At 37.1% G+C, this 13718-nt stretch overlaps 1 protein-coding gene across 2 annotated transcripts in view; it reads left to right on the forward strand.

The window, feature by feature from the left end:
- PTPRN2 (protein tyrosine phosphatase receptor type N2) overlaps positions 1 to 13718 on the forward strand; it is a 643897-nt gene that overhangs the window by 601615 nt on the left and 28564 nt on the right. For both annotated transcript variants that reach the window (XM_027450443.3, XM_038174330.2), the window contains exons 18-19: positions 8489 to 8608; positions 9732 to 9898. In XM_027450443.3, coding sequence (XP_027306244.3) covers positions 8489 to 8608; positions 9732 to 9898 — 287 coding nt within the window. The remainder of the gene's footprint in view (positions 1 to 8488; positions 8609 to 9731; positions 9899 to 13718) is intronic.

Genomic DNA, 13718 nt, shown 5'->3' on the forward strand with positions numbered 1-13718 from the left:
AGATAGTCCAAATTCTTGTACATAGATCATTTTCAAATAGTTTTCAAACCAACTTTATTTATGTTGTAAAAAATAATAGTGCTAAAGAAAAAGACATGGGTCTTAGTGCGGCTTTTACAATGCTTTAAGGCCATTTCCAGGCATCAGACTTGCACAGTTGTCTGCCCCTCTGTTCCAGTTCTCTTCTTCAACCCTTTATATCTTTGCCATAGCTCTTATCAGCCAGCAAGCCCCAAGTTAGTTCCAACTTTTCTGGTTTACCTTTTTCTTTGAAAACTTTCTTGCCTGCAGCAGATGTGTTGTCAGTCACCTCATTGATCTGTTTTGCCACAGGGCTTCCTAATCTGTCTGGTTACTCTGTGTTTGCGGCTCAAGCAGAGATTTCATCTCTGACTGCATGTCATCTCTTAGACTGCTCTGGAAATTTTCCAGCCACTACTTTAATTAATTTTGAAAAGCCTCCAGCTGATTTAGGTCTTCTTTTAATTTCATCTGGTCTTGTTTTCATCTCTTTTTACCAATTACTATTTGTGAGAGATACTTCCTTCATTGATTCTATTTTGGTTCAGTGGGAATTCCACCTCACAGTTCCCTTTCTTGAAAACTGGATGCCTCTTCTCACATGGTATTAATCCATTTTTACCTGAGTGGTTAAACAATTTGCCAGGTCTGTGTGTTGTTTTCTTCTCAGCTGGAAAGAGAATTCATCATCAGGACAGGGTTTTGCTTTGATATAGTTCCATTTTATTTACAAAAAAAGTATGGAGTTTTATTTCCTTGAACAGAGACAGAATCAAATAACAAGCAATGAATTCTTTTTTTTTTTCTTCTTTCGCAAACCTCTTTCACCCAGTATTTTACCCCCAACTTCTCTTTCAGCTTTTTTTCTACCATGATCACAATGCTAGGTTGTCGAGCTGTGCTGGTGATTTCTTTATTCCTTTTACATGTTTTTTTTTTTTTCTGCTTATCTTGATTAATCATCTTGCCTTGATTAATGCCTCTCTCTCTGCATTAAGCATATCAGTTTCTAGAAAAACTCATGGGTCCACATGCTTCACATTTCTCTTGTTTTTGATGATAACTTCTGTAATTTCAGTTATCAAGCTCCATAAAAGAGCTTGCTTGTTTCTTGCATTTATCTTGAATGAAAGGTGATGATTTTGTCCAGCAGCTTCAGTGAGATTTCACTGAGCTCTTTCACATAACACTATTAAAATTCAACATCTCTTTGAACATAATTCAAAAGAAAGAGGATGTAGAACATTTCTGATCTATAACAAGTTTTCGCAGCAGGAGTTCCATGTTGTGAATAATTCTGGAGGCATAAAATTTTATTATTTTCCATATGTGCTGGGTTATAATTCCATGAAGTATTTGACATGAAGTACATGCCTTAACTTTTAAAGCATTCTAAGAAGACTAGGGATGATAATATGCAAGAAACAGTTTCTTGGAGTTAGAATATTTAGAGCCAACTGTCCTTACACGAAAGAAATGTTCTTAATTATGCCAGTTTTATAAATTGCATATCTGTTAAAGTTCATTGTCTGAAAATGGAGGTTTCTGTAGGAGTCCATAAGCTTTTCCCGCTGGAAAATACAGTCTTATTCTCCCTTTAGAACTGCTAGTACCCACATTATGCTTTGCTTTTATTAATCATTTGCCCTTCAGCCTTTTATTAAACATTTGCCCTTCCTCTTCTTGGGTGGAAGTGCAGTTTCACTACTTTTTTTTTTTTTTTTTTTTTTTTATTTTACCATAGTAGGTGAAATAGAGGGAGGGATGAAGCAGTTCCTGCCAAGTGGCCTCGTAATTTCCCTGGAAAATCAAATCAAGTATGATATATATTTACATAAGTATTTGTTGTCTTTCTTTGATTTCCTGTGTTCATGACCAACATAATTAACAAAGTATATGAACATTGTATGACTTCTATGGAAGGAACAGAGGAATACAATTCTCCTTATTTGACAGAGAAACAAAAGGGTTCAAAGGACCTACAACAATGAGCCATCGGATTAAATGCAGTCAACAATTATAATTTGGACTAGGAAATCCCCAGCCTTTTTACCTGAAAAGATCTGTAGCTCAGGCTAGATAGTTCTCCCAGTGCCTTAATCCCCCTGGAGGGTCCCAGTCTGACTGGAGTCTTGGAGCAGGTACCACACGTGAACAGCACTGAATCCATTACAGCACCAGGAGGACAGACTGCAGGTGTTGACCCTTTGAACTTAGGATGCTCTTCCAGGATATGAAAAAGAGCTTCATCTGACATGTTTTGAATCAAATACATGATTTTCATTACCCCATCTTTCCTTCACTACTCACCAATACATGAAATATTCTTGAAATTGAGATCTTCACTCTTCTTGTTAAAGACACACTATTGCCAACTGCAGCAGAGGTTTGTGCTGTTGTGACTGGGGCCTCCAGCTGGGCATGGTGAGACCTCATCTCTGCTCCTTTGATTATTTTCTATTTTTATTGCAAGACTATTAAATGTAAATTGCAGAAAGAGTCCCAGGAGTAAAGACCAAAGCCCTGATCTGAGCCATGGAATTCCATTGCCATTTAATTTTCATTGCCCCCTATTCTGCTTTTCTAAATCTAAAACTATTTTACAGTATTTTTTTCTACCCATATTCAATATATTGTCAGAGTCAGTTCAAAATTTGTCTGTCGTTTTACTCCCAGATCAGCATGTAAAGAACCCAATTCCTGAATTTCAGACTTGAGGACTTGATAAATGTTTGCATGTCTGTTTGGCACCATTTGCTTTTCTTTTCCAATTTTGCAATTCAGAAAAACAAATACAAAATACCGACAGTTGATTGTTTCCTGTGTTAAAAAAGATTAGTCATCAGTGCTCTCCAAAGGCAAATCCCCATGGACAAAAGACCATGTGGCTGTAGCTGAATGAGTCTCCTTGCAAAACTGGTGTTCCAAGCCCATGGGTTGAGTAAGAGCAACTGTACCAAACTCTGCTCTGATTGCTGGTTTCTGTGCTCCCAGTTCAGCATGTTTTGTGAATGCTGAAATTAATTTTCAGACTAGATTATTTTTCTCCATTTTGTTCATCTGTGCAGAACACAAGGCTTTCAAGCAGTCTTGATTCCCAAGTTTTATTTTCCTTGCCTGGAACAGGACTTCCTGCATGTCTAATCAGTTTTCACCTTCAGAAAGAAAAGCAGATGAAAAGAGAAACAGAGCAATTCAATGTGTAAAATATGCATATTTTAATTTAATAAAAGAAAAACAGCAAGGGAGAGAGAGGCACAGAACAGTAGCCCCTAGAGCTCTAGTAACTTATCAAGCCATGTGAAATAAATATTGCATTAGGAATTCCATAGGCGTTCTGTGTAGGAGTGTGCATTTACCATGCTCACTTCTAATTAAGGCTTAGGTCAGAGAAGGTAATTAGAAGTGGTCCTTTTAAAAATATTGTCCCTTTAATTTTGGGGTTCCACCTCTCCAATACTAAAGTGAAAAGCTAATTTATGGAAGTTTTGGTGAGACTGTCCCCTTTTAACGTGGTTTTGTCAGCACTGCAATACTAAACAGAGTATTTAAATTATTTAATAATAAGGCTTGAGTTATCCATCTACTGAGAAGAATAAGAGCAGTTCATGTCTCTCAGAGACAGCAGAAGGTACAGCAACACATGCAGTCGTCTTGAGTCTGCCTTCCTCATTGACTTCCAAAGAAGGGTTGTTGCAGCAGCAGGAGCATAATGCATGCAGCCAGCCTGACTGCCACCTGCTTATATATGATCTTCTCTGAAGTCATCACTGCTGCAGTGTGGCTGCTCCTGGCCAGACTGAGGAAAGCTCTGAGTCATAGCTCCTGAATTCAACTTCAACATGGAGTACTGTTTTCATCCGGTGTATGGAATGATTTCCATTCGCTTCATGTTTTAAAATGTCCTTTTAACTGTAATTTCTAATTAAACATAAAATGTATAGCTAATTTTTAAAACTATGGATTTTCTTGGTTGTCTTGCACACATATGACTCTGCAAACAGACACTGATTTTGTCGGATTTGACCCATTTCACATCAAAAGGCTAAGCTATCATCAACCAAAATATTTTGCAAAAAGCTTGTTTTGCAAGCAACCAAAATTCTAAATCCCCCTAAATATTTTTTTAAGTTAAAAGCTCCCCACTTTTCTTTTAAACTAATTAAAATGTTGAGGTTTATTTTTAAAATATTCCAGAAAATACCATTTTCTGACCGTCTCAATACAACATTTTCTATTTCCAGTGGAAAACTTGAAAGAAATTACAGTTGAGATGTGTAATAGGATGTGTACAATCTGATCCTGTAAGTGGTAATACCTTACTTGTTGCAGTTTTAGGAATTGTGTTTATTTTTGTTGATTTTTGATCGCCATTAGGAATTAGAATTTGTTTGTTTGTTTTCCGCTTTTCCAAACAGTTACACTTGCCAACTATTTGGGAAACTTAAAAGACAGAGAAGGTAGATTCTTCACTTTACTGGAGATCTCTTTCAGAATGCAGCTGGTGTGATTAGCCTGTTATTTTTAGTGAACAGGCTGGATTTAACCGATTTTCCTAGTTATTTTCTACTTTTAAATCATCACATTTTAGAAACTTCTCCACCAGTCCCTGTCAAAAGAACAGCATCTGATTGGAACACATATCTTATCATTTCCCTATCACTAAAACAAAGAAGAAAATGGCTGAAAAGGGGTTTTGGGGTGGATCCGTAATTATAAAAAGAAGTTTCAAAATGATCAAGTGTCTGACAAAAATAAGAGGATTCATATCAACTATTTTATTTACAAGCTAGTAAACAACAGAATTTGTAAATATGCATACAAGCTTTAAAAAATGCTTGTTTTATAGGATTTGTGGCAGTTGTAGCACTGATTCTATTTGTGCCTTTATTTTTTTCCTTATTTGAAAAAGCAGTTCTGTGCTCCTTTACAAGTAATTCATACTAAATTTAATTCTTTCCAATGCAGAAGTCCTTTGTATGGGACTAGCATGCTCGATAGCCACAGCATGAGGTCTCTCCATGTGGTGGGTTTCATCAACAGGGAATCCTGCGGATGTCAAATACACTGCTCATCTTTGGGTTGCAGGATTCAGCCTTTAATTTGCAGTAAATGGAAAGGGATGGTGTTATTCTTGTCTAAGGAATGTTTTGAGAATGATGCATACAGCAGAACCTCATTAAAGATAATTAACATGGCATATAGGCTGAAGGTAGACATGTCACACAATTATACAGTTTTCCCTTTTCCACAAAGCATGCACTGCAAAGCTCTGTAGTTAGCTCTTACGCGTAACTCAGACTTTATCACTTTCATTCAGAAGATTCCATTCCACGTTCTTTTCCTCCAAGTATTGCCATAAATTACAAACATGAAGCTGCCTATGCAAAGTGATCTAGAGAAGTTTAGTTTTATATGGTTATTTGCCTAACAGTAGTTAACGCTTAGAGCCTAAGGCTTAATTTTGATAGGCTCTACACAAATACCTAAAAAGAAAAGCCTCTGCCCAGAGGACCTTACTTTCTATTTAATTTTGTATCATATTCAATAGCTTACTTTCAATTGTGGAAGCATATAAAGTTCAGAATTATGTGAATTATTGTGAATTTGTGTCTGAACCTCCTTTTTCCTTCTCTGAGCCCAGATGAAATGTCACTTTGGTAACCAAAGGCACTTCCCCAGAAGCTGTACTGGTGCTGTGCAGACCAAAGCTGTGCTATCTTCTCCTCCAGTACAGGGACACACTGGCTGAGGCCACCTCCTAGCACACAGCCCTTTCTGCACACTGGGCACAGCAAAGTGTTGGGTGTTGGGACCTGAAGTGCCTGAACCCATCACCAAGTTAAAGTTGGGGTGATGAACTGGCCACAGTATAAAACTGTGAGCTGCCTCTGACTTACCCCTCTTCTGCTTTATTTGGCTAGAAATACAGATAACATCCCCGTGGTCTAATACTTAAATTATTAAGGAAACAAATAAGAGTGGTAGTCCTCAAGTCGCAGCCTGTGAGTCTTAGTAAAGATCCCATCTCAATGGTAAGCACACGAGATGCGGTGACAATTGCTTGTAACAGGGGTGATGCCACTACATTGTATTGCCTTCTTGATTTAGTAGATTTGACTTCTACATTTTCGCGCTATGACCTAAAAGAAATATTATACCCCGGAGTAACTTTGAAATTGTTTGTTTAAATTAACTTTCATTTGGATTTATGCTTAATGAAATCTTCAGAGATGCAGACAGCCCCTCTCTAATGAAATGCTGTATCTTTGAACCAATGAACAGGGCTGCCAAACTGTAAGGATTCCTCTCTAAACGAGTGGGCTTTTATAATGTTACACTTGGGTGGCACAAGCAGAGTGCTAGATGATTAGTTTATGGTCTAGATCATTGTATTTTTATTACACTCATAAAAACTGTGTTTCTCCTCATTTTCGTAATGGCTTCAATGAGCTTCTATACCTTCTAGAGGCACATTAAATCGTTATGTGATGAAAGTACTGATTTAGTGGGGCTAGTTTTAAAGTAAGATACATGTTTTGAATTCTGATCTTAGTCTGATTGCTAACTAAAAAAGGTGAAACTATGATAGAATGAATGAAAACCAATTCATCTTCCTTACATACAAAGAAGGTTGCCAGCTGCAGTCTAAAACAAATGCAAAGACAAAAAAAGATACAAATGATAAATCTACATCTGTCTGAAAAAATAAATTATCTATCAATTTATAGCATTTTTTTGGTGCTTTTGCAGTATTGTCAGTTTTTAACAGGAGGATGGGCGGATTACAGATAGTTTGATTTGAAAAATCTTTTCAAGGGAAAAAAAGAAAAAAAGAAGGGTTTTTCTGTTCCTTATATCCAACTACAATTTCTTTCCCCAGTTCTATCTATATAAATTATAAATAGCCCTATTCTGTGCAAACCCTAGATTAATTTCTCTAAATAATTCTAAGCTGTTTTTAAAAGTTGTTTCAATTATGTTACAAAATGGAAAAGAAAAGAAAAAAAAAGGCAAAGAAAAATGCTATTTGTTTCTATATATGCAAGCTATTCTTAAAAGAGAAGACAACATCATTATCCATGAATAGGAAACCTTTTATTTGATATGTAATTAAAAAAAATAATCCTTGAATTGAATGTATCATCTCATCTTTGCACAGTTTAGACAAAGGCCTTTTTTGTTTACAAAATTTACATGTCAATACAGTTGCTTATAAATATTTCTGTGAAATAAACATAACCCTTCACAAAAAGAGTAGTTTATTCTTCATTCAGTAATTTTATATGCTAGCAAAAAGACAATGAAAGTTGTATGCAAATATAACATCAATGTACAGCATAATAATAACAGTTTTTAGTCATTATGCTGTTTGGTATTAATTCATAGGAGCCTTTTTGTTCAGCCATGGGCTGTGTTTGGAAGGGAGATGCACCAGACCAGAGTATCTCTGCTTGTTCTGCTGTTTGTGTGAGGCATCCACAGATCTTTTAGCTGAGGATGTGTTGGATTCCTGTATCCTGGACCATGGCTAGTCTAAATTGTTAGGCGATTGTGCTGATAGTGAAGATACAAGAGTTTCCTTCTGTTCCTGCTATACCTGTGCTTTGACAGCGCACAGTCTGCAGCATGGGTTGGACTTCCCTTCTAGCTCCAGAAAATGAGAAAAAAATAAAATAAAAGGAAAAATAAAAAGAGGGAAGAGGAGTGGGGGAGAGAGAGAGAATGAAAGAAAAAGAATAAAATCAATGGAAAAGAAAAGGGGAAGGAAGGAAGGAAGGAAGGAAGGAAGAAAGGAAGGAAGGAAAAGAAAGAAAGAGAGAGAGAAAGAAAGAGAGAAAGACAGAAAGACAGAAAAGAAAGAAAGAAAAAGGAGAATAAAGAGAAAGTAAAAAAGTAATGCACATTTGCAGCAAATCTTTTGTAATTGTGTCTTTGTTGTTCAGGTGCAACTTTTATGATTCTTTCAGTAATGCAGCGGTTTTTTAGCTTTTGCTTTGTGGCACACTGTAAAGAGAAACAAGACTGAAGGTACAAACAGGTTTCAGCAAATGCAACTTTAGCAGGTCAATATGCTTTTAGTGGTGTGTCCATGCTCCTTTGGTGTTTAGTATCAAACACCACATAGCCATGTGTTTTGCAAGCATTGTTCAGTATTTCCTTTGTGGATCTGAAAGTTTGACAGAAAAGCAGCTGAACAAAGTACCGAGAAAAAGGAGAGATTTTGTAGAAGATACAAATTGAAATTGCTGGAAATTCTTTAATATTTCATGGACGCCTGCAAAATATGGTGCCAGTTTATTCAGGGATTTGAAAGCAGCTGCAGAGTAAAAGTGTCTAATGAAAATGAAATAAATTTCCTGTGAATGGAATAAATTTTGATTGTGTGTCTGAGTGCAGTAATTATACATGTCACGCAGTAATTAGGCAGTCACAATGTGGCCACGGTGTCTTTCTTTGTCTGCAGATGGTCTGGGAGAACGGCTGTGTCGTTATTGTCATGCTGACACCCCTCGCGGAAAACGGAGTCAAGCAGTGCTACCACTATTGGCCAGACGAAGGGTCAAACCTCTACCACATCTACGAGGTACCTAAACAAAACGCCGGGTTGTAAACGTGACAGGAAGGGTATGGCTCGATTTCATACGGGGCAAAATGCTGTTTCAGCTGATCTGAGCTGTACATCGAGTTGAGGTCTTTTAAATCCCCTCGGTGTGTCTTTGAGTAGTTTTAGATTTGTGGGAAATTTGGGCGTCGTTTTCATTACCTGGTAGTTTGCGCTGGGTAAAATCTAGTAAATAATGAACCAAGTGGTGCCGGGAAAAAAAAAGACAATGATTTTGTCTTTAAAATGTTTTTGCAAGTGGTTGAAATATAAAAGCACATATTTATATTTTATAGGAAATTAGTATTTTTAAAACTAGTGAATTTTGCCCTAGGAAAGCCATATGCATATGTTTGTGGAAAAGCCTCTGTATAGCTTTAGTAATTAATGCTATTTTTACCTCTTGCCTCATTCACAACAATAAATACAGATTTTTATTTTCTGCTTTGCATTGCTACCCCAAAATACCATATCATCAGTTTTCTGGAAGTGTAACCTTGAGAATGGCTGTCATGTTTTTCCAGTTGTCTGGCTGACCAGAGGAAGAAAATAACAACACAATGCCAAATATGAGTAGGAAAACGTGAAGAAATATTGTCATTTAAACCAACATGTGAAAAAAATTTTCTATCTGAAAAAACTAACTCTGAAAATAAGCTGCATTTTTATGTTTATTTTTCTATGTGGGTGAAAAATTTGACTTTTAACTTCTCATGTGAATTCCTGTGAGATTTTTAAGATCACTCAGATGTGGCCTGAGCAATGCTTTGTGGGCATCTTCGTGTGAAAAGCACCTGGCAGTCTGATGTATATGATGTTACATGAATACAAAAGGCACGGCCACAGCATCAGGTTTCAATTTAGTGATTTTTTTTTTTCTTTTCCATTAAAATTGACAGTAATTTTTTAATATTTTCAATGAAATAGGAGTGGCAGCAAACCCCTTCCTGACAACAACATTCATTGCTAAATAAAAAAAATATTTTCACCTCACTGGCCAATTTGCTAATAAAATTAGCAACTTCCTTCACCCAAAACAACTCACACCTGTAATTCTGAAGATGCAAGCAAAATCCCTGATCCCCATTTATTCTCTGTGGTGTAGGTAAACCTTGTTTCTGAGCACATCTGGTGTGAGGATTTCCTAGTGAGGAGCTTCTACTTGAAGAACCTGCAGACAAATGAGACCCGCACGGTGACACAGTTCCATTTCCTCAGCTGGAACGATCAGAGAGTTCCTGCTTCCACGAGATCACTTCTGGATTTCCGCAGGTAAAGCACAAAGTATGGCAGTTTATTTAAGATGATCCAAATCTGAGGAACTAAACTTGAACTGTCTGTACTTCTAGTAGTGCTTTAAGTAATTCTGTTTTGAAAGAGTGCCCTCAGCCTGTGATGCTGCAATGATAAACTAACATAAAAATCTGCAATAGATTGATTTTTGGTGTTACCTCACAAATAGACACACTCACTTCCTATTTAGAGATTGATGCCTTCTTTCCTTTGTACAGCTCTTCAGTGCTACTGTATTTCTTTGTTTTCCAAGTATTTAGCCATCTGCAACTTCCAAGCCTTTTGTGTGGCTCCCCTATGATCCTTATCGCAGGAATCTCACAAATAAATTATGTAGTATCAACACACTTTAAAAAAAAAGTCACAATGGAGTCATATGGCAATAACAGCATTCCCATGGTAGTGTTTGCTTGTGAGGATCAAGCAGTGAAGCTTCTAGACATTTTTTGGCTGAAGAAAGGTGGAGATTTGAGACAGCAGATGAAAATGTTGACAAAGCATGCCCTCTGGAATTTTAAAGGAAGTCAGCGTGGCTCTAAAATAGAAACATACAAAGGCAAAACCTGTGAAAGTCCTTGTCACCTTCTCTAATGTTTGCTGTGTCTATCTAAATTTTAATTTGAAAATTAAAGCCATGCATGATAAATACTGGAGTGAAATAATCTTTTCTTGATTGCAAACCGTGCCCAGTGCATCGCGTGTAGGTGTTAGCATGTACCAGCTAATCCACAGCGATGCGCTTATGACTAATGAAAAGAATCTCCAGGAGGTTTGGGGAGTTGGTTCTCAATCCACAAGCGGCCTCGGGGATCTCCTATTTTCCTCTCCGTGCTACAATATTATCCACAGCCCCCTGAAGTGATTATACAGGGATCAGTGCTCAAAAGGTCCAAACTTGTTTCTTTCAGTAAGCGCTCGGAGCTCTGGCTGATGCTGGTAGGAGTTACGCATCGGCACCCGAGGGGAGAAGCTGGCTTATGTCCAATGGGAGCTGGCTGCACAGTTGTCTGTTGGCAATATTTTACCCTTAAAAACTGAGGGCTAAATGCCACTCTTTATCCATCAGTGTTCTTGTATGTATAGCAAGGATTTTTCAGAGCAGAGAATCATCTCATGCATTACAGGTCAAGTGATAGAGTGCAGCAGTCGCTGTGAACTGGGGCAAGGTAAGAACATCTGGACGTGCTCCAGGGTCACACCACAAAAGCAATAGCAGAGGAAGGAAGCAGGGCCATAGGATGGAGGATGAAACTGAATTTACAATGGTTCTCTGGGTTCAAATACAGATTTTAATGTGATTTTTTACGTTGATTTTCCTGTGCTTTTGACACTGTGGAAGTTGCCTGTAGTGAATTTTTGTGGTGAAAATGCTGAATGAGTTGCACTAAGCCATGCAAGGCTGCAGCACTGGTGCAACCCAGCATCCAATTCTACCCCTTCTGAATTTAGTGGGAAATTTGCTATCATTTCTAACTAGGCTACAAATCAGCTAGGACATCTGAAACTTGGAGCACCAAAGCTCCTATTTGGTTCAATAAGACTCAAGGTCCATGCATGAGCTGCAGGACTAGGTCTAGAGTAGATCATAGTTCACATCACCAGGAACGTGCTGCTTAGTGACACTGTGTGAGCGTGAAATAGCCTCATTGAAGAACTGTTGTGCGATACTTTGAAAAAGCAAAATTATAACTAGATGAGAAAAGTATCTGAGCTGCCATTCTTTCCATTTAAAGCAAGTATGGGAATGAACCTGTTAAGATTTAATTGAATTCTGAATGTTCATTTAATATGTATTCACAGTCCAGCGTAGGGTACCGTAATCATTTGCTATGTGCAGATTTTGTACGATGAACTCATAATACTGAATGCATAGTAAAATTCCTTCTGAAAAGGAATTTTGGCATGCACTATGGCTGGTCTATGAATCTCAGTTTTCTTGGTCATCTAATTTTGCTGTTTATTTAAGGACAAAAAAAAAAAAAAAAGGAATATATTTGGAATTCATTTATACAATACATCTTTTGCACCTGAAGCTTCCTATTTAAAGTATGAGCTCTGCTGGATTACGACAGCTGAGTCATAAAGCCCCCTGAATGTCTGACAGCACTGCCATACTTGTAGTAAGGTGGTGCTAGGAAGGGGCTGCTCTCATTTCTTTTAATCTATCTATGTTTTTATGTGCATTCAGTGTGTTTGTATATATATATGGATATGTGTGTATATTTATATATTCACATACATATATGAAATTAAGCATATACATAACCAACCCTCTATTTTTTATAATTCATCACCAAGAAAAATTGGATTCCCAAAATTACCTTGCCCAGAGTCTGTGGGAATATGGACCTTATAATTTTTATTCAAGGAAATTTTTCAAGTCTCTTTGAAAACTGAAAGCTTACATTTCTCTTACTGTGTATCAGACAGTGTTTCAGTATTTAGCAGATGCATTAAACCTTGAGGAATAATCTATCACACTTTCATAATGTAGGTATAAATTGCCAAAAAGAGATTATTCTACGTATTTCAAAAATCTGTGCCAAAGCCAGTCCCTGAGAGGTGAGGCTACTACAGAAATCACTGGTCAGTTTTAAATGCTTCTGGAGTCCTAATTTCATTTTGAACAATAGACCAATCATTATTGCTCTGGACTAGCTTGTTAGTCATGCACTGATATGTGTAATTAAATATTTCTTGAGCCCAGAGGGAGCACATTTACACTTTAAAGAGGGACTGCTAAGCTAAAAGATAATTAGCATCACATGTGAGGGCTTTGCTTAAAATATATATCTATTATGCTATCACTTCTTGCTGTGTGCAATGGCATTTACTAACACTGCTCACTTTAAAAATGGACAAATTCTTATTTTGCCAGCTAATTAGCGGTTGCCAGTGTCATTTTTGTGATGTTGCAGCTAGTAATATGAGCCCAGTTGCATAGTCACAAAAGTGATCATTGGAAACTGTGACTCTGCTGCAGGGACAATGTGGGAAACCCCTTTTCTGAGCCTCTAACGACCTCTGACCTTTGCTTGCTGATGGTTTGCATGATGATTTCTTTTTCACTCAATGAGCCAAGGGTTGGTTTGTATTACTAATCATTCTTTCTAAGTTAATTCTTCCTGTATATGTTTATATATATATTATATATATTTTCTTCAACATTCAAGAACTTTGCTTACTGATGAATTTTCAGCTCACTCTCATTAGCCAGAACTAAGAATGACGTGAAACGTTGCTGCACTTCTAAATACTTTCATAAACTATATGTAGACAAAACTATGAACCAGCTGTATTGAAACCCTTTGTTTTACTGTTTTCTGAAATGTGTGATAATGAAAATGTTTGAAACTGTTCAATAAAACTGGTAAACATAAGGTGTCTTTCCCTAACATGCGTCTCTGGCTGTCTGATTTTCTGATAGGTTCAGTTCAAGTTTGTCATTGAAAGTACATTAGGACTTTGGTAGGTGGCTAGTCACAACATGCAAGTATAGTAGTGCCATACAGGGAACAAAGGAACCACATAAGCAGAAAAAGAAATGGCAAATACCTCTCTGTAATTATTAGCTTTTAAGTAATACCTTAAGTGCAAAAACTGCTCTTCTCCTAGTGCAGATGGTGGGAGGCAGAGTTTTGCTTGATAGTGGCTGTATATGTGTTATGGACAAATAATTGTCCCATTTAATTTTCAAAGTCAGGTGCTTCTCAATGGCTTGCCATTTATTTCATAGAAAGGATAAAGTTATTCTATTGCATTACTTACATACGAGGAGTATAAAAAGAGACAGAATGTC

This window comes from Anas platyrhynchos, chromosome 2 (genome assembly GCF_047663525.1).
Source record: "Anas platyrhynchos isolate ZD024472 breed Pekin duck chromosome 2, IASCAAS_PekinDuck_T2T, whole genome shotgun sequence".
NCBI lineage: Eukaryota > Metazoa > Chordata > Aves > Anseriformes > Anatidae > Anas > Anas platyrhynchos.